The sequence below is a fragment of the Schistocerca americana genome, chromosome 5 (assembly GCF_021461395.2).
Source record: "Schistocerca americana isolate TAMUIC-IGC-003095 chromosome 5, iqSchAmer2.1, whole genome shotgun sequence".
Lineage (NCBI taxonomy): Eukaryota > Metazoa > Arthropoda > Insecta > Orthoptera > Acrididae > Schistocerca > Schistocerca americana.
Window position 1 is genome coordinate 202994016 of NC_060123.1, and position 26964 is coordinate 203020979.

Here is a 26964-nt window from a genome sequence, read left to right on the forward strand (position 1 = left end):
TGGGTTGAGCTAAGGAAATTCAGGAGGATTTGAGTTTATACTGGACTTCTGCCATGTAATGGCAGGGCTTACAAGGGGAAAAGTTAGATAGTTGGCAGATACCTACAGTGAGGTAATGACAGCAGTTCTTTACAACAACAGTGGAATCTTTGCCTGCAGAGAAGGATTATCAAATCGCCTCACAACAGGTGAGTTGTTCCACTAACATGAGTTCTGAGAGGTCTGTCTTTTCTTCCTAATCTTCCCCAACCAGTCCCTGTTTTGCATCTGAGGAAGAGACCTGAAAGTTCTAAAAGCCAGAATCTTTTCTACTTTTACGCACTTTTCTTGTCACTACGCACAACTTCGTCTCTTGGACTTAAGTATTGGTCAGATATTCTGTTGCCTTGGATTTGACAGTTTTTTCAATTGACTTTTCCTTTTCATGTACATGCTACACTATGAGACAAATCTGTATGAAACAAAAAGGCATTTGTGGTCAAATATATGAAATATTTAAATTACCTTAGCATTTTCTTGACTTTTATTATGCAGAAGTTCCATTTTTGATTGTTGATGAGGACCATTGCTCACGTTGTTCCTTGATTCAAAATCCACCAAATAACGACCTGGATAAAGCACAGCAGGGGTCCCATTCTGCCATTGTGCAGTGACACACTGGGAAGCATCAGCTGTCAAGTTCCCAACCACATCCAGCATCTATATAACATTACATACATTTAAATTCTAACTTTTGGTATCAATGAATGACTCTTCCATTAAAATATTAAAACACATAATACAAAGCATTTATGAGGAGTGAAAGATAAAAATTATTTATGATGCAATTTCTTATTCCATATTAATAATCTAGTCAGTACAAGTAAAAAGTGAGTAACCGGAACTGAATAACTGTAGCATTTTTAAGGAAATGGAGCAAATGGGGAAGATAAAGTGTCATCAAATGCAGGTTTTGCATCTGTTGTGATTTTTGTTTTATGAGCATTAGCCCATGATCCAAGGCTTATTTCTCTCACTAATGTTTCCTCATCCATTGCTTAAAATATCGTCAAAGACTATAAAGACTCATACAGCAGTAAAAGCTTAAATAAGCCCCGCAATCTTTACTAGTCATTTGTATCCACACTATGATTGGTTTGTGACATCATCAGACTGCTGCCGAAGCTCACCAAGTCATGCCGATTGTGCTGTGCAGCTTGTAGAAGGGAAGAATGGCAATGTTAGCTTTATTTTGTACTAAGGTGCAGACTTGTCTACTTTCAATCCTTGTTATTTCCCATTAAAGATGTTTTTGTGCTTATACATTCTACCAGAGTGATGTTTGGATTTTGATAAAATCACAGTATTAAGAACAATTTTTGTGGTTTCACCCCACTGCATTATATGCTACTGCTGATCTATCCATGTTTCTTAGATGACAATTGCTCTGGCACTCCTTGAGTCAGATGTTAGTGCTTCTTTTTGTAGTTCCTATACACACATGAATACATGTTAGAGGGTGTTATACAGGGTGTTACAAAAAGGTACAGCCAAACGTTCAGGAAACATTCCTCACACACAAAGAAACAAAATATGTTATGTGGACATGTGTCCGGAAACGCTTACTTTCCATGTTAGAGCTCATTTTATAACTTCTCTTAAAGTCACATTAATCATGGAATGGAAACACACAGCAACAGTACATACCAGCGTGACTTCAAACACTTTGTTACAGGAAATGCTCAAAATGTCCTCCGTTAGCAAGGATACATGCATCCACCCTCCGTCGCATGGAATCCCTGATGCGCTGATGCAGCCCTGGAGAATGGCGTATTGTATCACAGCCGTCCACAATACGAGCACGAAGAGTCTCTACATTTGGTACCGGGGTTGCGTAGACAAAAGCTTTCAAATGCCCCCATAAATGAAAGTCAAGAGGGTTGAGGTCAGGAGAGCGTGGAGGCCATGGAATTGGTCTGCCTCTACCAATCCATCGGTCACCGAACCTGTTGTTGAGAAGCATACGAACACTTCGACTGAAATGTGCAGGAGCTCCATCGTGCATGAACCACATGTTGTGTCGTACTTGTAAAGGTACATGTTCTAGCAGCACAGAGTATCCCGTATGAAATCATGATAACGTGCTCCATTGAGCGTAGGTGGAAGAACATGGGGCCCAATCAAGACATCACCAACAATGCCTGCCCAAACGTTCACAGAAAATCTGTGTTGATGACGTGATTGCACAATTGCGTGCGGATTCTCGTCAGCTCACACATGTTGATTCTGAAAATTTACAATTTGACCACGTTGGAATGAAGCGTCATCGGTAAAGAGAACATCTGCACTGAAATGAGGATTGACACATTGTTGGATGGAACCATTCGCAGAAGTACGGAAACAACTGGTTCTCCCGTAGCACTCTCCATACAGTGACGTGGTCAACGTTACCTTGTACAGCAGCAACTTCTCTGACGCTGACATTAGGGTTATCGTCAACTGCACGAAGAATTGCCTCGTCCATTGCAGGTGTCCTCATCATTCTAGGTCTTCCCCAGTCGCAAGTCATAGGCTGGAATGTACCGTGCTCCCTAAGACGCCGATCAATTGCTTCGAACGTCTTCCTGTCGGGACACCTTCGTTCTGGAAATCTGTCTGCCCCGTGCTAATCCATACATCAAATGGGCATCTGCCAACTCCGCATTTGTAAACATTGCACTGACTGCAAAACCACGTTCGTGATGAACACTAACCTGTTGATGCTACGTACTGATGTGCTTGATGCTAGCTAGTATTGTAGAGCAATGAGTCGCATGTCAACACAAGCACCGAAGTCAACATTACCTTCCTTCAATTGGGCCAACTGGCGGTGAATCGAGGAAGTACAGTACATACTGACGAAACTAAAATGAGCTCTAACATGGAAATTAAGCATTTCCGGACACATGTCCACATAACATCTTTTCTTTATTTGTGTGTGAGGAATGTTTCCTGAAAGTTTGACCATACCTTTTTGTAACACCCTGTATATTCTTGCTGTCACAAACTCATTGCTGCCTGAATATATGTAAACAGTTGGCTTGCTGAGCTTGTTTACATTTTTATGGCTATCTGAGTCTTTGTATCTTCTGATAATGTCATCAGCACTGAAAGACAAAATGTTAAGACAGAGAACATGCTTTGCACCATGGCCTAATGCTCCTAAAACAAAAATCACTGAAGGTCAAATATTTTTATCAATTTTTTTGACATTGTAAATATGCATCACGTCTATGATGCATAGTTTTTCAACATACAAATAAACCACCCATTTGATAATGGGTTATCTCTTCTTCTTGAGTAATGTAAATGGTCTGTTTGAAACATGTGAAAATAAAATATCTGTACATAAACAATGATAATGATGATGATGTATTCTTTACCTGCATTCTTACACAAATCCCTACACCCCACAAGAACTGCTAATCAAAGTCTATAAGATAGAATCACAGTTTTCTGTTGCCACTATATCACATACAATTACACCATTTGTGTAATACTACAGCTTACAAACATTTTGTTACTGAATGCTACATCTATATCTACTAAGACTGAATTTAATTAGCATACAAGAAGTACTCACATTTTCAGAAGAAACATTTCCACGAGACATTCGCAAAACGGCTGACGAATAACTAGCACACATGCGCAATGTCTCTTTTCCATCACCCCAAACATCTGGTGGACGAAGAAATCCTAATAATCTTGCAATTATTTCTCCATCTAAATTTTTCTCCATTAGTGTGTTAGTAGCAACCATATTGAAATCAACAGTAGTTGCATTTATTATTGTAACCTACAAATGAAAAGCATATCATAGAAAGTACTAGATGAACCACTGAAGTAGATGGCAGGCATTTTGAAATTTAGTGACATACTGGTTAATCATTCCTACGTGCTACATCATTTGCCTTCCAGATGGATATAAGTTTAGCCACATGTAGCATAGTGTGATTATCATCAGTTTAAATTAGTTTGTCTTCCAGTTGGTATATCAGCCTTGCCATGTGTAAAATACTGGAATTAGTATTAGTTTAAATTTAACCTTTTTTCAAGTATTTTAAATCTGCCAGGAGTCAGTTGCCTTGCGATAGTCACTGCCAGTCCCACGTCTGGATGAAGGAGGAGGGTTGGCCATTGGGCTAACAACCCAATCCCATAAAAAGTTCTTTGTTACAAAAAACAAACTTGCCTCAGACACAGATGGATACAATGGATGATGAAAAGAGCAAAGCAAAAATAGTCTACAAATTGAAAACTTTAATTTTGGATCTTGGAATGTTTGAAGCCTATATAGACCAGGAATCATACAGCCTAAGACCTCAGAAATTAAGCAATATAGCTTGGACTTGGTGGCAGCACAAGAGACAAGATGGCCAGGTGAGGGTACTCACAGAGAAGATGGATGCAGTCATAAAGAATATGAACACATACTATTTTATCGAAGATGTATAAAAAAACATTAATTTAACATTGGTTTTGTAATACATGACAAAGGAGCAAATTTGGTTACAGAATTCAAAGCTGTTAACAGAAGAATATCCTACATAGTACCCGGAAACCAAGTGTCAGACGTCACACTTATCAATAGACATCACACTTCTCAATGTTCATGCCCCGACAGAGGATAAAACAGATGAAGAATAGGATGAGATCTATGACCAACTGGAACAAACAACTGAGATCAAACTAACTAGATATATCAAGACAGTGCTGGGAGATTTTAACGGAAAAGCAGGAAAAGAAGAATTCTATATACCAACTACAGGAAGGCAAAATCTGCATGATGTGGCCAATGAAACTGGACAGAGGATTATCAGCTTAGCTACCTCATACAATTTGCAGTATGTTTGACTTACTTCGAACACAAGAGAATACATAAGGGAACCTGGTGCTCACCAGATAGAAGAACTACCAACCAAATAGATCACATCTTGGTGGACCAATGCTATAGCCAAAGCATTATGCATGTCAGGTTATATAGAGGAGTCGACTGCACACCACTTCCTCATTGTGCGTAGTCTTAAACTGATGTTCACCTACATGCATATGAGGGTAGTTTGAAAAGTTCTCGGAATCACCATGAGAGGTCAGTGCTAGCGCAACAAGTTGGTCATGTGATATTCATTGGACTGTTGCCTGTAAGCACGTGCCATGTCAGTGCTCTTGGAAGGGAGATGCGGCGGTGACATGGCTTTGTTGTTGTTCCCGCGTAAAGATTTGCAAAGATGGAAAAAATTGAGATTTGAGCAATAATTAAGTACTTCATAAAGAAAGGTACAAAAGCAAAGGCCATACATGCCGATTTCCAGAACACACTGGGGGACTCTGCTCCCTCATATTCAACTGTTTCCGAGTGGACAAATGAATTTAAATTTGGTCAGGAGAGCTTAGATGATGATCCACGCAGCAGCTGGCCAAGATGTGCTGCTACTCCAGAAATCATTGCAAAAGTGCACAAAATGGTTATGGAGGATCGCCGATTGAAAGTGCGTGAAATTGTTCGTGCCTGCCAGATGTCATCTGAAAGGTTATATCACATTTTAACTGAAGAATTAGAAATGAAAAAATTATCTGCATGATGGGTGCCACGACTCTTGACACTGGATCAAAAACGCATGAGAATGGACATATTGGAACAATGTTTGGCCCATTTTAGGAGAAACGAACAAGATTTTTTTGTGCCGGTTTGCGACAACAGATGAAACTTGGGTGCACTACTATACCCCAGAGACAAAATAACAGTCAAAGCAGTGAAAATGTACTGCTTCTCCGCCACCAAAGAAAGCAAAGACAATTCCTTCGGCGTGAAAGGTCATGGCATCAGTGTTCTGGGATGTGAAGGGGATTCTGTTTGTAGAGTATCTCCCCACTGGTAAAACAATTATTGGAGGATATTATGCTAACCTCCTGGAAAAATTGCAACAAAAGATTTGCAAAAAAACGCAAGGTTTGGCAAGGAAGAAAGTCATCTTCCATCAAGACAATGCGCGCCCTCAAACATGTACCGTCATCATGGCAAAATTACACGAACTAAGGTATGAACTGTTGTCACACCCGCCTTATTCACCTGACATGGCTCTGTCAGACTTCCATCTCTTCCCAAAACTGAAAATTTTTCTTGGTGGATGAAGATTCACTTCAAACGAAGAATTGATAGCCGGAGTTGACAAGTATTTTGCCTGCCTGGAGGAAACTCATTTTTGAGAGGAGATCAAGGTACTGGAACATTGTCGGACCAAGTGCATTAATCTACAGAGACTACATTGAAAAATTAAAAAAAATTTCAGTGATGTAAGAACTTTGTTCTATTCTGTTCCAAAAACTTTTCAAACCGCTCTCGTAAGAAGAAGAAGGAGATAATAGAAACTCCTTTAATGTTGAGAAACTGCAAGAAAGTACAATCAAGAAACAATATGCTACAGAAATAAAAAACTGTACTGAGGCCCTAGAACCCTGGAGAATGTGAAGGAAAAGTGGAAAGAAATTAAGTTCAAGGTACTAAATGTAACAGAGGATACAATGGGGAGACAGAAGAGAATGAAGAAGAGAAAATGGTTCAATGAGACATGCCAGAAGGCAACAGAAAAGAGAACGAAGGTAAGGGAGAAGTCGCTGCCTAATAGAGAGAACGAGCAGAAAAGGGTACATTTTATCAATATCAGATGTGAGACGAAGCAAGTCCCAAGAAAAATAGAACAGAATATATCTAACCAGCTTGTTGGAACAAGCTGAGGCAGAGAGCCACATCTAGAACTCAGAGCAATTTTTCCAGTACATCAAAAATCAGAAATGTGGATTTCAGAGTCCAATTTTTCTCATTACAGATAAGAACGGCAACTTGAATAATGACAAACAAATAATTTTTGAAAGATGGAGAGAATATCTCTCAGAACTCTTGAGTCACACAGACCCACATGAGATGTTACCTGTGACCACCACACACAAAAGAAAAGATGAAGAAGAATGGCGAGAGACTGAATAACATGTGACAATTGCAATCAAAAGACTCAGAAACTAAAAAGCCGCAGGAGGGACAGAATAACAGGAGAATTAATCAAAGAAGGAGGTGAGATCTTGCACTTAATAGATATATATAATCTGATTCAGCTGCTGTTAAAGAATGAGACACTGCCAGAAGAATGGAAACTGGTCATAACATGTCCACTATACAAGAAGGGAAACAAAATGGAATATGGTAACTACAGAGGCACAGCTTCCTGCATGTAACCTACAAGATACTGCATATCATTATCCCCAGAAAAGTACATCATTCACTTAGAACAAAATCCAGGAATAACAAGCTGGCTTTCAATCAAATCGACGTTTCCACTGTTTGAAAAACTCTGGGAGTATGATAAAGATGTCTACAGTCTGTTCCACAATTTTCAATGTGCATATGACAGTATGTGGAGGAATAGCCCATACAATGCGCTGCATGACTTTAGAAGCCCTGAGAACCTAGTAAGAATGGTGTAAACTTGTATGGATGGGTCAAGGGCAGCAGTGCATTTCCAAGAGGTCAAATCAGAAATGTCCAAAATTGAGGTTTTGTCTCAGACAAGCAGCTGCTCTCTCATGTGTTCTGTTCAATGTTACCTTAGAGAAAGTAATAAGGGAATGTAGGCAACAGGAGTGGGCTGGAGTACAGATGGATGGTAATTTCAGTGGTCTCACATATGCAGATGATTAGTATTACTAAGCGAATGAAACCACGAGTTGAAATAAATATACCACAAAATACACAACTATGCATAGAAGGTTGGGCCAAAGGTGAATCAAGACTAAATGGAGTTCATGCAATTAGGAAGAAGGCAAAAGCAGTAAGAATGTCTTGAGATAGATGACACGAGGTTCAAGAAAGTTAGCCAACTCAGATGCTCATGGTCTCAGTTTACAAGTGACAACAGCATAGCAATGAACATCAAGGAATGAACAGCATGGGGAATGAAATGCATATATTCCCTCAGAAGACACTCAGCTCAAAATCAGTTTTAATGAATACTGAGATGAGAACATATAATAGCGATATGCCCAGCAGTCATGTACAGTTTAGCAACATGGAGCACGACTAAATGAGAAATGGAAAAACTATTAATATTTGAAAGAAGGGTAATGAGGAAGATATGGAGACCTCTCTTAGATAAAGGGGAATGGAAGGATAGGAATAATGAGGAAATCTACCTCTTGATGCAACAACCAACCACCCTAAGAAGCTGAAGAGCATTGAGAATCCAGTGGGTGGGCAGTGTAGCCTGTATGCCAGAAGAAAGACAAATGAAGAAGGCATTTGAGGGGAAACCAAACACCAGATGCCCCATAGGGTGACCAAGGCAGCGTTGGGCGGATGACCTGGTGAAAACTCTGGCAGCCCTAGGGATTGAAGATACCTGGGCAAATCAAGCTCAAAAACAGAAAGGAATGGAAGCTTTTGTGAAACAAGTACGTGGCCTGCAGAGCCCGAGCTCAGTAAGTATGTGTGTATGTATGTATGTATGTATGTATGTACTGGTATGTAATTACAGCCATTTAGCATTGTCAAGTTGAAGCGATCCATCAAGTGGCTGAAACACTTCTGCCATATGATAGCAAAAACTTGTTCATAATGCTGCATTGCATTTGTGGTTTAAAACAGATAAATCCTAAACTCAAAACATTGCAATTTCTCCGAAAACACTTTAGAAATTTCCAGGGTGAAACATTGTTGAATTTCTCTTTTTGTGATCTGCAGTACTACCAACAGAAATTACTGTAATTCCACTTGAAAATGAGTAATGCTGACAGATAAATCTGTAATTATATAGCTATGATACGGTATTTTGTGTCATTTAGTAAGGACTGTCTCAAAATTCATCTTTATGAAAAGAAAATTATATCTTAAACAGATTTAGAAATATTTAAGGTGAACATCATACCTGGATTACTCTGTATTTTAAAACTAATGAAATAATATTAAAGGCAAAATATGTATTTCAAAGCAAATGAATTGTAACTTTTGAAGCTGAAACAAAAACAATCAGAAAATCTCAAAAAATGACAACTAGTCACACAAAAACTGATATAATATCACTTAGAAAAAGGGAAAACTGCCCAGAGTGAGGTCTGTAATGAAATTTATTTGTGATTACAGGGCACATACTCTTTGGCTGATGATTTGTTTATGACAGAGTCAGACACAAAAGAAAGATGGCACACCAGAGCCAGATATGTGTTTTAAATTGGACAGATTCCTCAAGTCATAGTAAACACCAATTTTTGTCTTCCCTTTATGGCTGCCATGATGGCCAGTGTAAACCAATAACAGGTTAAAGTTTTGAAGTTTTTTGTGACTGTGACGGATGAATATCCAGCATCTCTCAATCTATAACTCTATGCTTTGTTTCACACCAGTTGCTTTTTCTTTAAAAGTTTCTTTATAGTGGTTGTATGTTGTATACCATGGATAGATGCGCCCCCCCACCCCCACAATCATCAATTATTCTACTATGTACACGTCTCTACATTGCTTGGTCAACTACACTACTTCTAAATTTGAATCACATTTTCCATACATGCCAATGCCTGCAGATAAATGTTTTGAAATCCTCCGTAAGGTGCGATACTAGTGCCTACTTGTCTAGTTTACTTAAAATGTAAATTTTGCCACTCCTTTATTCCTTTCTTACTTTGGTAATCATTGTCGTTACAACTGTTTTACCGTCATTAATACCAGTTTCCATATGAGCATTAGTATCTATATCAACACCTACATAGTTTCCAACTGCTATCAAGTACGTGACAGAGAGTGCTTAGCTTTGTACTAAATGTTTTAGGATTTCTTCCTTTTCAATCAAATATAGAGTGTAGTAAGAATGACTGCTTATACACCAATGTGTGCACTTTAACCATCTAATCTTGTCACTTGTGGATATTATGGGAGCAATACATAGAGGCTGAAGTATATCCTTAGATTTTGCACTTAATACTGAAATGTTGTATGTGGCTATTGCAGAATAATACTTATTTATTTTAAAGAATTTGCTAATTAATGTTTTTAAGTTGTTACGTGATGCTCTCCTTTGAGTCAAATATGCCTGTGACCACTGGTACTGCCCTTCTTTGAATACATTCAATATCCCGTTAGCCCTACTTGGTATGGGTCTCATACACTTTGTATGTTGTATAATATTATATGTATATTGTAGGAGGGCCTTGTAAGCAGTCTCTTTTGTAAACTGACAACATTTTCTCAGATCCTACCACTGAACTGATGGCTGCCACATGTATGACAGCATATGTGACCAATCCATTTCATATCCTCACAAGAGGTTACATCTGAGTATTAATATAAGTTTATGTATTGCAATATTGTGATTCATTGAGACACTGATACAGGAGTCATAGGATACTACATTTTTGCATTTTCTTTAGTGTGCATTATCGCATGTCTGAACATTTAACGTAAGTCGCCAATGTTGGCACAGCTTTGAAATCTCATCATGATCTCACTAGGTAGTTTTGCAGATTTTTTCAGGTCGCATGGTAGATAACTGTACCATCTACAAAAATTCTGAGGTTACTATTAATACTGTCTACCACACAAGTAATGTAAAACATTAACAATAGGAGTCCCAACACAATTCCCTGGTGCACACTAGAAGTTACTTCCAGTTTTGTCAATTATTCTCCACCCTTGTTGTGTCCTTACTACCAAGAATACTCAAAAAACTCACAAATTTACTTTGATATCCAACATAACTGTACTTCATTAATAAATGTTAGTATGGTATTGAGTTCAATACATTAACAAAGTCGAGAAATACTGCATCTACCTAACTGCCTTGATCAATGATTTTCAGGATGTCATTTGAGAAAAACTCTTGTGTTTCCCATGACTGACGTTTCCAGAATCCCTATTGGTTGAAATGGAGAAAGTCATTCTGTTTGAGATATCTCATTATGATTGAGATCAGAATATGTTCTAGAATTCTACAAGAAATTAACATCAATGAGGTTGGACAGTGTTTTTGTTGATCACTTTCGCTATCTTCTCGTAGTCAGGTTGCTTCCCATCACTGGTCAGAGTTTTTTGTGTTAATGGATCTATTGTATATTATGGTTTAAATGGGAGCTAATTCAGATGCCATTTAAGTACAGAATCTAAAAGGGATTCCATCAGGCCCTGGAGACTTGTATAATTTTAGTCGTTGTAGCTGGTGCTGCTAAGTCTAATATCTCTATCAATCATCATTGCAGTAATGCTTCAATTAAATTGGTGTGGTACTTCTACTGCTTATGCTGCAAAAGAAACAGTTGAAAACAGAGTACAGAATTTTTATTTTTGCTTTGCTAATCTTAATTTTGGTTCCTCTACCATGCCTTGAAGCAAGACGTGTTTGTCACCATTACAACTTACGTAATTCTGTCATGAGTGGATTTTCAAACAATTTGTCCTAAGTAGTTTTCAGAGAAATAATTTAATACTATTTCACAGAAGATAATGTGATGTCCACCATTTACAAAACTATATTTATCCTAACTGATTGTTTGAGGATTCAAATCTCCTCCAATGATGATTGAAGAACATATGTATTAGCAACTTGATGTATTATAGCTTTGGTTTCACATTTCAGTTTGTTATAGAGCGTGTCCCAGCAATGTTGCAACAAATCTCTAGTGAGGTACACCAGAAGGATTGAGAACTGCATAGCAACAAATGGCCACAAACATCACTGTACACTAATAGGTGGTGCTGTATACTAGAGTACTGGAGGGGAACACTGCTAGGTGTTGCTGTACGCAAGTAGTGCAGGGGAACACAAGGATTTCCTCATTTGAGTACTAGCCAGCATACAAGGAGCATGGAATGGCATATAAATGGTGAGCTTGCATATATGCACTTAATATATGGAATAGCTGAGTGCAATGGATGAGCTACTGGACGCATTTACCAAAAACGTTTCATAGACAGAAATCAACTGCATCACTGTTAGTTTGCACATCTGCATTGAAATTTATGCATGATTACAGGTCGGTAAGGCTTGTGATGGCAGGCTGTGATCAGTGTGTTCAATCGTTAGGGAAGAAAATGTGTTGGATGCCATGGAGATTCATAGTGCCATTGCTTCATATTTGAGAACACCTCGTGGCAGTGTCCAGTGCGTTTTGAACATTGAGTCCTTATGCATTTTTCATCTCCAGAGGGTGCAGTTATTGTGCAATGACCATCCTGCATGTGTGCATTTAGCAAAGTGGTTTCTGCAGCAAAGTGGTCAAGATACGCATTTCCCAGCTACGTGTTGTTCACTGCTGAGGCCACAATCGCTAGAGATGACATATTCAATCGCTACAATGAGCATCTTTGGGTACCAGGAAACCCCCATGTTGTGCAGCACCACTGGCATAACACAGCTTCACAGTTAACGTGTGAAGGCGTGTTTGGTCGGCGACTGCTTGGTTGTGCCATACCTTTTACCATTTCTCTTGATTGCTGTGAATTATCACACCTTGATCAGGTTTTTCTTGGCTTGCTTGAAAGTGTTCCAGCAAATGTGAGGTGCAGCATGTGGTTCCAACATGGTGGGGCACCAGCTCATTTGGACTGGCTTTTCACAGGCATTTGAACAGGTCATTCCTCCGTCAATAGATTGGGCATAGTAGACCAGTTCTCTGGCCTCCACATTCGCCAAATTTATTAATCCATCATTTATTTCTGTGAGAATCTGTGAATTCCTGATTTATTTCTGTGAGAAGTCTTTAAATCCTGTGGTGTCCAAACTAAATCTTGTTGCAGAAATTGTCTGCGCAGCTGCCTGCAATCAAAGAGATCCAGGTGCGTTCGAGTGTGCTTGGGTGTCAATGCTCCATCGGTGTTCATCATGCATATCATCTGATGGTGCAAATTTTGAGCACCTGCTGTAACATTAGAGCTGTATTCATGTCATACACCGTGGTACTCCTTACGTCCAATACATGTTTCAAATAAAGCACACTCCGTTTCCTTTACAGTCTTCAATTTCTTCTACCACTTACCACTGCTTTGTGGTTCCCAATCCTAGTTAGTTAGTAACACATTCCATGGATCATTTTGCATGAAAGATCATAATTATGTGAAACGAATCATTAAACATTCACATCGCAAGTTACTTTGTTCATATGGTTACACTCTGAACATTTACAAATTTTTTTCGTTGTTGCTTTCTTTCTTTTCTTTTCTTTACAAAAGGAAAAAAGATATATAGGTGTAAGTTAGTAATTCCTACCAACCACCTTTCACACATTGCAATAATATTAATACTTCTACAGAAAAGAATGAGTTGTCAAGGAGAAATTTTCTCAGTTGGTTATCAAATTTTCCTTTGCTGTCTGTTAGACATTTTATATCACAGGGTAAATGATCAAAAATTTTTATTGCAGCATTGTGCACCCCTTTTTGGGCTAAAGACAACCTTCATGAGCAGTAAAGAATGTCATTTTTCCTGTGTAACATACCCTATAAGTGTGCATATTTATAGTGCTCAGGATTATTTACTTTGGCATAAATGGTCAACATCCATGTAAGTTGACTGCCTGTATATACTGAAAATATGTCTTCATACATTTCTCAAGAACTGGGTTTGCAAGTACAGATTGAAAAAGATAATATTATCACTGAAGAAAATATAAAAATATTGCACAAACAGAAAATAATGGGCAGTTTGAACACAATGAAGGATTTGGAAATCTATACAGCAATCAAGAAGCCATATAGGTTGTTAAGAGACAAAATTATTTCATTGTGGATGGATATTTCTATATACTGTGTATTACAAAATGATACGCACAAACTTCGAGGGATTGTAGAGGATGTCATGAGGAACAAATTTAGGGCAAGAACCTGTGTCCAGAAACATCATCCAATGATGCTACAGAGCATCAAAATTATAGACACCGGCACCTGCTGATAGGCGGCCCCTTTGACAGCGAACTTGACTTTGTGCACAGCCAGACCATAGACAGAATATTTCAAATGTTGTTTATTATTCAGTGATCACAACCGATTGCCACAATCACCACTGGAGAAGATGAAACTAGCTGCTGCATACATAGGCTTTGTCTACTATGAATGTGATGCTCTGCTGTGCTGATGGGTGACAGTTTGGGATTTCAGACACAGGTTTATTTTCCTCCTGGAACCCTCTAAAATCTCCACAGATTTTCAGAATACAAGAGAAAAATAAACAGCAGGTAGAGACCCGTGTCCAAAACTGACATCCTCCACTGGCAATCGTGACAATCAGTCATGATCACTGAACATCAAACAACATTACGAGGTGTTCCGCCTCTGGTCCATCGGCATAAAAAGTAACATTTTCTGCCGAAGGGGTGGCCTTTTGGCAAATGCAGTACCTATAACTTAGACACGGTGTTGATGGACGACATTTCATTCCAGACACAGGTTCCCAACCTCAATTTGTTCCTCATGAAACCCTCTAGACCCTCTCAATATTTGTCAGTATCAATTTGTAACCCCCTGTATATGATGACAAGCTCCAGGAAGCTGCTTAAAGCAGGTATTGCATGACGATCCGTCGCAAACAGTACTAGTCTAACGTGGCAGCCATCTGGCAGTAGAACGGATGAAACAATGAAAACTAGCAGACACATTATCCGTGCACCAGAATATAGAGCAGATCTAAACTGCCGTCAATCCGCGCATGTGCTGTAGGCAGCGATAGCTCCTGCATGCGCAGAAGAGTGTACCACAGTGCTTTCTGCTTGTTGTTTGGTTATTGCTAGGTGGCTAGTGGCTAATTTCATACTTTCAGGTTGAGGATCTTCCGCATTTTTATTTATTTATTTATTTATTTAATTTTTTCCCCCTCCAGTAAGCAGGTTTCATAAATGCAGAAAAGAAACTTTTTTCCCAGTAGACTTTTTTATACTAGCTGTTTCTGAAAGGATTTTTTCTATTGATAGCTTCATATTCTAGAAATGCAGTGGAGCAAAGAGGTGTTAAACACCATAAATCAGGCACACAGCGAGGAAAGGTATGTATGACCCACGGTATCATGATAAAGTACATCAGAAATCGTTTTTTCCTGAGTAATATGCATATAACATTATACGTGATTTTCGATTTGCATAGTAATGCCTTAGTTTACAAAAGTTCATGTTTGATTTGACTGCATCTCTTGCTTGATTTCAGCATGCCAGAAAAAGAGAAACTGGCAGTGAAAGAGAGAAAGTCGTACAGTTTGGCCCAGTGTGAGAGATGAGGACTGCAGAACTCTGAGTAGTACATACGAGGGGGGGGACCCAAAAATAACCGGAATTTCTTTCTAGAAAGCATATACTTTATTGTTTTCAAATACAACCTTAACCTCCTTCAAAGTACTCTCCATTAGCATTAATACACTTGTCCAAACGCTCATTCCAGTGTTCGAAGCACCTTTTAAATTCGTCCTCTTTGATACCTGCTAGCACTTTTATGACATTGCGTTTTACATCTTCCACATCCACAAAACGCTTCCCTCTCAAGTCTCTTTTTATCCTTGGGAATAGGAAGAATTCCGAGGGTGCTAAATCCAGCAAATAGGGAGCATGGGTCAAGGTTGTCGTCTTCGTTGAGGCCAAAAACTGGCGAACGCTGAGAGCCGTGTGTCATGATGCAGGAACTATACACCAGAATCCCAAAAAATCGAACTTTTTGCGACAAACTTCTGCGAAGCCATTTCATAACCTCCAAATAGAATTGTTGGTTTACTGTATGGTTTTCAGGGACAAATTCAGAGTGTACAATCCCCTTGATGTCAAAAAACAGATCAACATCGTTTTCACAATCGATTTCACTTGTCGAGCTTTTTTTGGTCAAGGTGAGACAGGTGACTTCCATTGTGATGACTGTTGTTTACTTTCTGGATCATACCCACAGCACCATGACTCATCACCTGTTATGATTTTGTTGAACCCGTCCTTCATTTCGAGACAGGCTCGAATGCAACGATCCCTTTGATCTCCGGTAAGAAGCTTCGGCACGAATTTTGCTGCCACTCTTCGCATCCCCAAATCGATGGTCAAGATGCACTGAATTGAGCTCCAGGACAACCCAGACAAGTTCTCGAGTTGGTCGATTGTCCCACGTCGATCTTCACTTATGAGATCACTGATTTTGTCCATGTTGTCTTCACTTCGAGCAGTTGAAGGTCGACCAGAACAGGGCTGATCTTCAACCACCATTTCATCCTTTTTAAAATGAGAAAACCATTCGTACACTTAGGTTTTACTGAGAGCGTGGTCTTTGTAGGCTGTCTGAATCATCGCAACAGTTTCTGCTGCGTTCCTGCCAAGCAAGAAACAAAACTTCACTGCCCCACGTAGTTCGTAAGAACTAGCCATTTCCTCATATCACGTCTGCACTGTATGCACACTCAAAGAACTGCCAACGAAACCACACTTCTCGCTGTTGGGTGACGCCGAGTGGCAGAATGACTCAGCAGAGCTCCTACTGCAACCGTCTGGCGGCGCAACCTGCTACTACAAGTACACGATGTGCAACATTACGATTCCGGTTACTTTTGGTTCCCCCCTCGTGTATACAGTCCAGACTTGGAGAAATAACACAAGTATTGGTCCTTTAAAGTGTTGCAAATTGCAGTGCATATATCCACAACAACTTTTGAAATGGTGGGCTGTGCTATTCTGTCACTAAAAACCAAACTCTTAAAAGATTCCTCAGTTTCCAGGAAACATAATGTTACGTCCACCCTTCATTGTAACAGAGCATTTATCAATATTTTATTCGTGATCCAGGCTGGTACAATCACAAAATGTATAAACATATTATTTAATTCTTACTTTAGAGAATGTGAGGCAGCCTTCCTCATGCCTGTGTCACACTTGCTAAGTCCATCTTCTATCACAGACAGCAGCTTCTCGAAACAGGCCATGTCCACCCTCACGAAATTCTGAAATTCCTGTGGATTTTCGAGCCTCAGTTCTTTCATAAGCAGCGAATATGATCCCCTGCCTTTGTCCCTTCTTTTCAGCCAGGATCAAACTCAACAATGTCTGGCTTTTAGTTTTCGTCATCATTCTGCCCTAATCCGAAGATTTGGTGTCACTACCAGGGCAATACTCCAAAAACAAGTGGGTCCTTTATTTGCAAAATGCTGTATAAATATATATTTCTGTGTAACCAAGTGTCGAAATATAAAACTATCTGTTGAGTCTGTAATTCAGAACAGTAGTAACCTACATAAGAGAATAACAGTTACTTAATAAATAATGATAAACATCTTCTTATGAAATAGGAACCTTGAGGCACATAAATAATTCGAACAGATTACGTTCCAATATGTCACATGGTCCCTCTTGTGTTTCGCCTGGTAGAACGAATGACTTTACAACGGATCAGACAATTCTGTTTGCGTTTTGCACGTTATCACTGTCTATTGCACATGCGCGCCAGGTATATCCTGTGTGGATGTGTAATAGGTCTATATGAACCAGCCTGTAGTTACAGAAATGCACGCTTGGGACACTGGTGCATAGGTCTATGGTTTAGGCGCATCGTTTAATAAGGGCTTAATTCACAACACATACTTATGACCCAGTGTGCCCATCTTCTTGCTGTTGATATCTGCAGGACTCAACTGCCAATAACCTACACAAATCATCAGACCAAGAGAAAAAGTCCTCATATGGGTCTTGGACAATTTGCTCAATATTTTTCTAATTTGTATTGCATTTATATATAAATAAAAACTGGACAAATATGAGTGGACTTGTACTCTGGAGATTCTGGACAAATTTAATTATGTACATAGATGATAACAACAACAATGACAATAATAACAACAATAATAAATGGTTCAAATGGCTCTTTTAAACAGTCATATCATTTCATTGCATTGGCTTAGAAGCTTGAAGTTTTTACATCATCATGGGATGGTAGACCTTAAGTACCTGACATAAATTTCAACATGATACCTACACCTGTTCCTGAGAAAAAGGGGTCTTAACAGAAGCACAGATGCAAAAAAAGTGATATAATTACACATTACCAATTTTCAGATTTTTTTTCCTTTTACTTGTACTGTGAAACCTTGCATTGTGTCAAATTTTATGATTCTAAGTCAACAGACAGTGCCATATAGGTTTTACTGAGCGAGTTTGCAGCTCCACTGTGAATGCTGTTCTCGAACACAGGCTGGAAATCGCCCTGACTACTATCAAACGATTTGCAACTGCTGTGAATTGGTGTGTAGGAAGAGCTCCTGAGAGTGATGTACCCGTGGTAACAGTACCGAAGATATCTCAAGTATTATCCTCTCCTGTGCATTCCGTCTTCTCTGCAGAAAGTACAGGATCTGACATTGATTGTCCACTTGATTGGAAGTGGCATTTCAATGGTAGATCTAGACTTCTTGTACAGTGTGATCAGGAACGAGGGAGGACTCAGGATGATATACTGATCTCCCTAACCAACAAGTTCGAGTGCTGTCCATCGCTGAAACTGAGCCAGAGGGACACACTTCACATGTTTTGATGAAACCTGTTTTATCTGCTGTCAAGATGAGGCAAACTCAAAAGGGTAGGGGAACTATTATTCATCGGCAGTTCAAATGTACAGAAATTTGAAAATTTATGGTAAGTTCTATAGGACCAAATTGCTGCGTTCATTGGTCTCTATGCTTACACACTACTTAATCTAACTTAAACTAACTTACACTAAGGACAACACACATACCCACACCCAAGGAAGGACTCAAACCTCCAATGGGAGGGAGCCGCACGAACCATGACAAGACGCCCTAGACCTCATGGCTACCCCGTACGGCTCAAATGTACAGTGAATGATAGTGCTCCTTAGGGAAATGGCAGCAAGGGACAGGAAAGGACACCAGGTGCGCTCAGCGTTTATGCCTGGGTGCCTCGCAAGCTATTCCAGCAACCACTGAGGGTACAGGGTGAAACCAACTGCAGATTGTGGTGCAGATTGAAAAAATGATGACCAGTGTCATCTGGGCTCATACTTAAAGTCATACTTAAATCATTTCAGTGACTGGCATATGGGATTGAGAAGACCAACCTTATCCATGGAGATTCAACGAAGTTCACAGTTTGCAGCATTGTCCCCAGAACTGATCATGGGCCCCCCGGTTCAGAGTCAACGGGAAGGTCTGAACCAGGGACCTTGGAAGTTCTGCAAAAAGCTAAGCTCCTACTTGCTGGACTTGCACCATAGTTGAGAAGTATAAGGTGCCCCTAAATGGGTCAGGTGTACACTACATAATGAGGCTGCTAACCGGCTAGCTGACTCTATGTATGGGTGTACACGAGGGCTTTTTAGATTAGGCGACTCTCCATCCAAACCCAGAAATATCAGTGTAAGATCAAAACAAATGCTGCCATAAGTGAGAGTATTAAAATTCAAGTGGTTAACTGCTGAAGCACTCACAACAAAGTGCTGGAGTTTGCAGAGCTCCTGAAAAGCAGTGAAGTCCACATAATTCTAGATATAGAAAGCTGGTTGAAACCTGAAATTCATACCAGTGTGATTTTTAGGGAAAATTTAAGTACACATCAAAACGCTGTGCTAATGGGAAATGGAGGTAATGTTTTTGTCACAGTAGATAAGAAACTCAAATCCACTGAGGTTGAAATTGAAGCTACAAGTGAGATTGTCTGGGCAAGACTCAGCATCATGTATGGGATAAAATGGTAACTGGATTCTTCTATCGCTCACCAGATGCATCTCCTGATGTAATAGAAAATTTTAGAAAAGACCTTGTACATAGGTTCCCCAATCATACTGTAATCATCAGTGGAGACCTTAATTGTGCGACTATCAGTGATAAAAATTACAGTTTTGTTTGTGGTTGGTGTGGTAAGACATCCAGTGGAACACTACTAAATGTCTTCTTTTCTAAAAACTATTTCAAACAGATAGTTCAGAACCCCACTCATGACGGAAATATATTCGATCTAATGACAACAAATATGCCTCTTCCAGGATGTCCACATCAAAACTGGTATCAGTGATCATGACACAGTTGTGGTATCAATGATTGCCAAAGTACAAAGGGCAACTAAAACAAATAGAAAGATATATTATTTTCAGTAACTAGAAAAGAAATCAGTAGAGTCATATCTCAAAGAGGAACTTTAAACTTTCAGCACAAAGCAGGAGCATGTAGAGGAACTATGGCTGAAGTTTAAAATAATAGTTGACCATCCACTGGATAAATATGTTTCCAGTAGAACAGCTCATAATGGAAGGGACACATTGTAGTATCAGTCATACAGTCACTGGAAAGAAACTTCTAAAGTAACAGAGACTACTGAATAATAGGTGTAAACAACGCATAGGACTACACATAGAGAGGTGCTGAATGAAATGCATTTGGCTGTCTAGACAGCACTGTGTGAAGTCTTCAGTGACTACTGTAGTAGAATATTGTCAAATGATCTTCTACAAAACCCAAAGATATTCTGAGCATATGTGAAGGCTGTTAGTGGCACCAACTGGTCAGTCCCTAGTGATTGAGACAGGAACTGAAGTCGAGGGTAGCAAAGGAAAAGCTGAAATGGTTCACTCTGATCCTTTACAAAGGAAAACCCAGGAGAATTGCCCCAATTTAATCCTTGTACCATTGAAAAGGTGACTGAAATCAATATTAGTGTTGATAGTGTTGAGAAATAGCTGAAATTGTGGCAACTGAACAAAGCTCCAGGGCCTGGTGGAATCTCTATCAGATTCTATATTGAATTTTCAGCTGCATTAGCCCCTTTTCTAAGTATAATCTATCATACATCCCTTGAACAAAAAACTATGGCCAGTAGTTGGAAGAAAACTCAAGTAACACCCACCTGCAGGAATGGTAGTAGAAGTGATCCACAAAACTCCCTTCCAATTTCCTTGACACTGATTTGTTGCAGAATCTTAGAACATATTCAGAATACCTTCTCTGTCCCAACCAACATGGATTCCAAAAACACTAATCATGTGAAACCCAACTCACACTTTTCTCACATGACATACTTAAAGCTTTGGATCAGAGCAGTCAGGTAGATGCAGTATTTCTTGATTACCAAAAAGGATTTGACTCAGTACTACACCTACGCATACTGTCAAAAGTTCGATCATATGGGGCATCAAGAGAAATTTGTCACCGGTCTGAAGACTTTTTGGTAGGGAGGACACAGCAAGTTATCTTGGATGGAGAGTCATCATAAGACGTAGAAGTAACTTCAGGTATTCCCCAGGGAAGTGTGTTGGAACCATAGCTACTTACAATGTACATTAATGACAGACTTTGTACAGATGATGCAGTTATCTATAATGAAGTATTGTCTGAAAGAAGCTGCATATATATTCAGTCAGATCTTGGTAAGATTTCAAAGTGGTACAAAGACTCGCAATTTGCTTTAAATGTTCAGCACTGTACTATACTGTGACTATAATATCAATGAGTCACAGTTGGAATCGACCGTCTCAACTCATACAAATACCTAGGCGTAACACTTTGAAGGGATGTGAAATGGAATGATCATGTAGGTTCAGCTGTGGATAAATCAGGTGGTAGACTTTGTTTATTGGTAGAATACTGGAGAAGTGCAATCAGTTTACACTAGAGATTGCTTACAGATCACTTGTGTGACCCATTCTAGCATACTGCTCAAGTGTGTGGGAACCATATGAAATAAGACTAACAGGGGATACTGAATGTGTACAGAGAAGGACAACACGAATGGTCACAGGTTTATTTGGCCCGTGAGAGAGTGTTACAATGATGCCGAAAAAACTGAATTGGCAGACACTTGAAGATAGACATATATTATACCGAACAAGTCCCCTATGTACCACCCACAATGGGATTACAATGATTACAGAGTGCACAGAAGCATTCAATCAATCATTCTTCCTGTGCTTGATACGTGACTGAAATGGGAAGGAACTCTAATAACTGGTACACTGGTATGTACCCTCTACCAAGTACTTTGTAGTGGTTTGCAGAGAGTGGATGTAGATGCAGATGTTGTTGTTGTTGTTGTGGTCTTCAGTCCTGAGACTGGTTTGATGCAGCTCTCCATGCTACTCTATCCTGTGCAAGCTTTTTCATCTCCCAGTACCTACTGCAACCTACATCCTTCTGAATCTGCTTAGTGTATTCATCTCTTGGTCTCCCTCTACGATTTTTACCCTCCACGCTGCCCTCCAATACTAAATTGGTGATCCCTTGATACCTCAGAACATGTCCTACCAACCGATCCCTTCTTCTGGTCAAGTTGTGCCACAAACTTCTCTTCTCCCCAATCCTATTCAATACTTCCTCATTAGTTATGTGATCTACCCATCTAATCTTCAGCATTCTTCTGTAGCACCACATTTCGAAAGCTTCTATTCTCTTCTTGTCCAAACTATTTATCGTCCATGTTTCACTTCCATACATGGCTACACTCCATACGAATACTTTCAGAAATGACTTCCTGACACTTAAATCAATACTGGATGTTAACAAATTTCTCTTCTTCAGAAACGCTTTCCTTGCCATTGCCAGCCTACATTTTATGTCCTCTCTACTTCGACCATCATCAGTTACTTTGCTCCCCAAATAGCAAAACTCCTTTACTACTTTAAGTGCCTCATTTCCTAATCTAATTCCCTCAGCATCACCCGACTTAATTAGACTACATTCCATTATCCTTGTTTTGCTTTTGTTGATGTTCATCTTATATCCTCCTTTCAAGACACTGTCCATTCCATTCAACTGCTCTTCCAAGCCCTTTGCTGTCTCTGACAGAATTACAATGTCATCGGCGAACCTCAAAGTTTTTATTTCTTCTCCATGAATTTTAATACCTACTCGGAATTTTTCTTTTGTTTCCTTTACTGCTTGCTCAATATACAGATTGAACAACATCGGGGAGAGGCTACAACCCTGTCTTACTCCCTTCCCAACCACTGCTTCCCTTTCATGTCCCTCAACTCTTATAACTGCCATCTGCTTTCTGTACAAATTGTAAATAGCCTTTCGCTCCCTGTATTTTACCCCTGCCACCTTTAGAATTTGAAAGAGAGTATTCCAGTCAACGTTGTCAAAAGCTTTCTCTAAGTCTACAAATGCTAGAAACGTAGGTTTGCCTTTCCTTAATCTTTCTTCTAAGATAAGTCGTAAGGTCAGTATTGCCTCACATGTTCCAGTGTTTCTACGGAATCCAAACTGATCTTCCCCGAGGTTGGCTTCTACTAGCTTTTCCATTCGTCTGTAAAGAATTCGTGTTAGTATTTTGCAGCTGTGACTTATTAAGCTGATAGTTCAGTAATTTTCACATCTGTCAACACCTGCTTTCTTTGGGATTGGAATTATTATATTCTTCTTGAAGTCTGAGGGTATTTCGCCTGTTTCATACATCTTGCTCACCAGATGGTAGAGTTTTGTCAGGACTGGCTCTCCCACGGCCGTCAGTAGTTCCAATGGAATATTGTCTACTCCGGGGGCCTTGTTTCGACTCAGGTCTTTCAGTGCTCTGTCAAACTCTTCACGCAGTATCATATCTCCCATTTCATCTTCATCTACATCCTCTTCCATTTCCATAATATTGTCCTCAAGTACATCGCCCTTGTATAGACCCTCTATATACTCCTTCCACCTTTCTGCTTTCCCTTCTTTGCTTAGAACTGGGTTTCCATCTGAGCTCTTGATATTCATACAAGTCGTTCTCTTATCTCCAAAAGTCTCTTTAATTTTCCTGTAGGCGGTATCTATCTTACCCCTAGTGAGATAGGCCTCTACATCCTTACATTTGTCCTCTAGCCATCCCTGCTTAGCCATTTTGCACTTCCTGTCGATCTCATTTTTGAGACGTTTGTATTCCTTTTTGCCTGTTTCACTTACTGCATTTTTATATTTTCTCCTTTCATCAATTACATTCAATATTTCTTCTGTTACCCAAGGATTTCTACTAGCCCTCGTCTTTTTACCTACTTGATCCTCTGCTGCCTTCACTACTTCATCCCTCAAAGCTACCCATTCTTCTTCTACTGTATTTATTTCCCCCATTCCTGTCAATTGCTCCCTTATGCTCTCCCTGAATCTTTGTACAACCTCTGGTTCTTTTAGTTTATCCAGGTCCCATCTCCTTAAATTCCCACCTTTTTGCAGTTTCTTCAGTTTTAATCTACAGGTCATAACCAATATATTGTGGTCAGAGTCCACATCTGCCCCTGGAAATGTCTTACAATTTAAAACCTGGTTCCTAAATCTCTGTCTTACCATTATATAATCTATCTGATACCTTTTAGTATCTCCAGGGTTCTTCCATGTATACAACCTTCTTTCATGATTCTTAAACCAAGTGTTAGTTATGATTATGTTGTGCTAGGCGTATCAAAATATTTCACATAAATAGCTGTTTCTTTTGACTGTATTGACTCAGAAGCTTAAATTTTTCACATTGCCACGGGACTGTAGTGCTTAGTAAGTGATATGCATTTCAACCTGAAACCTCTACTTAATTATGAAAAAACTGAGTCTTAACAATCGGTCAGTCAGACAGACTGAAACTAGACTGACAGATGAACAAAAAAGATATCCTATAGGGATTCTGTTTTTACTGACTGAAGTACACAATCCTAAAAAAAAGTGTCTGGTGTCCAGTAATTGAGTAAAGAATTTTTAGATCTAATGACTTCTATTCCTCATTTTTACGAAACTGTTTGGCACATTACTTTTACTTTCTATATTTGGTTCTGATTCATAAGTTCTAGCTGAATGGTGTTTATGTTAGTGACAATGTATAGACTAGTACTCCTGCGCAATATGTGGATATTTTATCTCATTATCTTACAATACTAAGTGTACTTTGATATGTGATATGTCAGATCGTACAAGAGTTTTAATTTTTTTTTATCTGAGGATATGCATTTGAGACGGTCAAAAACAGTAATCTAAATCCATAATTCTACTGCTCCAGAAAATAATCATTTTAACAATTACAGCGATAATTGTTGCCTCCAGATGATAAAAAAAGTCTTGCTCTCTAAAACAATAAAAAAAAGTTCATGAATAAGCATTATTGCAGAACACTATTGAAAATTTATTTACTTTTGGGTCAGTAATTAATATTAAAATGGGAAAATTCTTAATTGATTTATAAAAATAACTTATTTGATATTTATAAACTGATAAAAATAGTTGTTTTTTCTAGAAGTGTATCTAAACAGAACATTTTCAAAAAGTAAATCACAACAGTAAAACCAGTTATAACTGCTGAATCAACCACTGAAAACAATATGTTTCAGATGTTAGAAATCATTTCCTGCCACTTACTTTACTAATTACACAAATATTAAAGTCAATGAAACAACTATTTTATGGCCACACAGGTGTGAAAAGCGGGAAAAGTTCATGGAACACCTCAGTACACGCCATGCCCACATCAAGTCCAAGAGTACATCATCAAACAAATACCACAACCAATTTCAGAAGGTATTCACAAGCAGAACTCCACAGAGATAGAGAGTAAAAAGCTTGAATTTTTGCCACCTTGTCATTCAGTAGAGGGAAAGATTAGCGGGCTACTGAAGAGACACAACATCGACTCAATCTCCAGTCCTCCAGCTAATATACGGCCAACTCGCAATGCCTGTGAAAAATAATATACACCACAGAACTCCTGGTCTTTAAAAAAATACCGTGTAGTTGGAGACAGTATGAGATCAAGCGAATTGTGTGCAAGATAGAACAATCTTGCAAATTACCCAGTCTCCAGGTCAACAGCTAATACTGCTATCTCATGAGGCCTGTGAAAGATAATGTACACCAAAGAATTTCCAGTATTTAAAAAAATGCCATGCGGATGGAGACAGTATTACAACGGGCAGACTATGTGCATGATAGAACATTGTCGGCTTTCATATGACAGGTGTCTGTGACTAAACTATCCAGAGAAATCGGTACTAGGTGAACACGGCTTGGAAAACGGGCACAAAATTGCATTCAGTGATACTTCTACCACTATAAAAGCTAGCAGTTCCTGGAAGAGCAGAATGAAAGAAGCCATAGAGATAAAATTATCCAATAACACCATTAGTAAAGACAGGAATTTGCAGATGAGCACAGTTTGACATCCGGCCATTGTGAAGACACTTTTTTGTAGTGCCTCCAAAAAGTTAATTTTTACATTGTATTAGAATCATGATCAATTGCTTATATTTATCTTTTGATCATTTATTTCTGTGATTTCGGACCAAAAGCTATGGTGATATGTGTATCTCCCACTACCTTTTTGTGAGCTGCTAAACTACAGTGATAAGTATATATCTCACTTCCCATTTGTAGATGCAAATTAATGTGTCCCAACAAGTGACAGCAGTAGTGATCTCATGAAGAACAGAAAGTGATTTTTACAGCAGTTTTCATACACCTGGTAGAGCATATTACGACAAGATGTGAGGCACGTCCATTGGTGGTAAGACATATTCCCAAGAACGATGTATAACTTAAGTATAACTGGTGATAAGCATGTTTCCCACAGTCCACAAAAGAAATACTAATTTTGTGGTAAGTATATTTCCCATGTCTTGTGCAGAAACTACTTTGGTAGTAAGCATGCTTCCCAAAGGTCATCAGTTATTTCGTGGTATGTGTACTGCCCACAGTCCTAAAAGCTAAATTTCACAATGGACTGAAACTATAACTGCCACAGTGGACAATCATTATATGCCAGAAATGTACAGAAGTAGTATGACATACTCCAAAAAACACAATAAAGACATACAGTTACTGGTAAATATACTTCCTACGGCCTGCAATAGGGTTAAAGTGTGTGTGCCAGAAGAGGGACAGAAACATCCTCTTACATGGCAGTGGACTGGGCACTAGGACAAGGGCAGTTACACACACGGTAGTCAGTTACTACTTTATAAAGGCCAAGAAGAACTCTGATGAAGGTTTGTCACATGTGTAACCACTGAACATA

General features: G+C 39.1%; 1 protein-coding gene across 1 annotated transcript in view; it reads right to left on the reverse strand.

The window, feature by feature from the left end:
* Nucleotides 1-26964, reverse strand: part of LOC124615302 (multiple epidermal growth factor-like domains protein 8) — a 368566-nt gene that overhangs the window by 185219 nt on the left and 156383 nt on the right. The window contains exons 12-13 of the mRNA XM_047143089.1: nucleotides 3602-3814; nucleotides 505-699 (exon numbers count right to left, since the gene is read on the reverse strand). Of these exons, the coding sequence (XP_046999045.1) occupies nucleotides 505-699; nucleotides 3602-3814 (408 nt within the window). The remainder of the gene's footprint in view (nucleotides 1-504; nucleotides 700-3601; nucleotides 3815-26964) is intronic.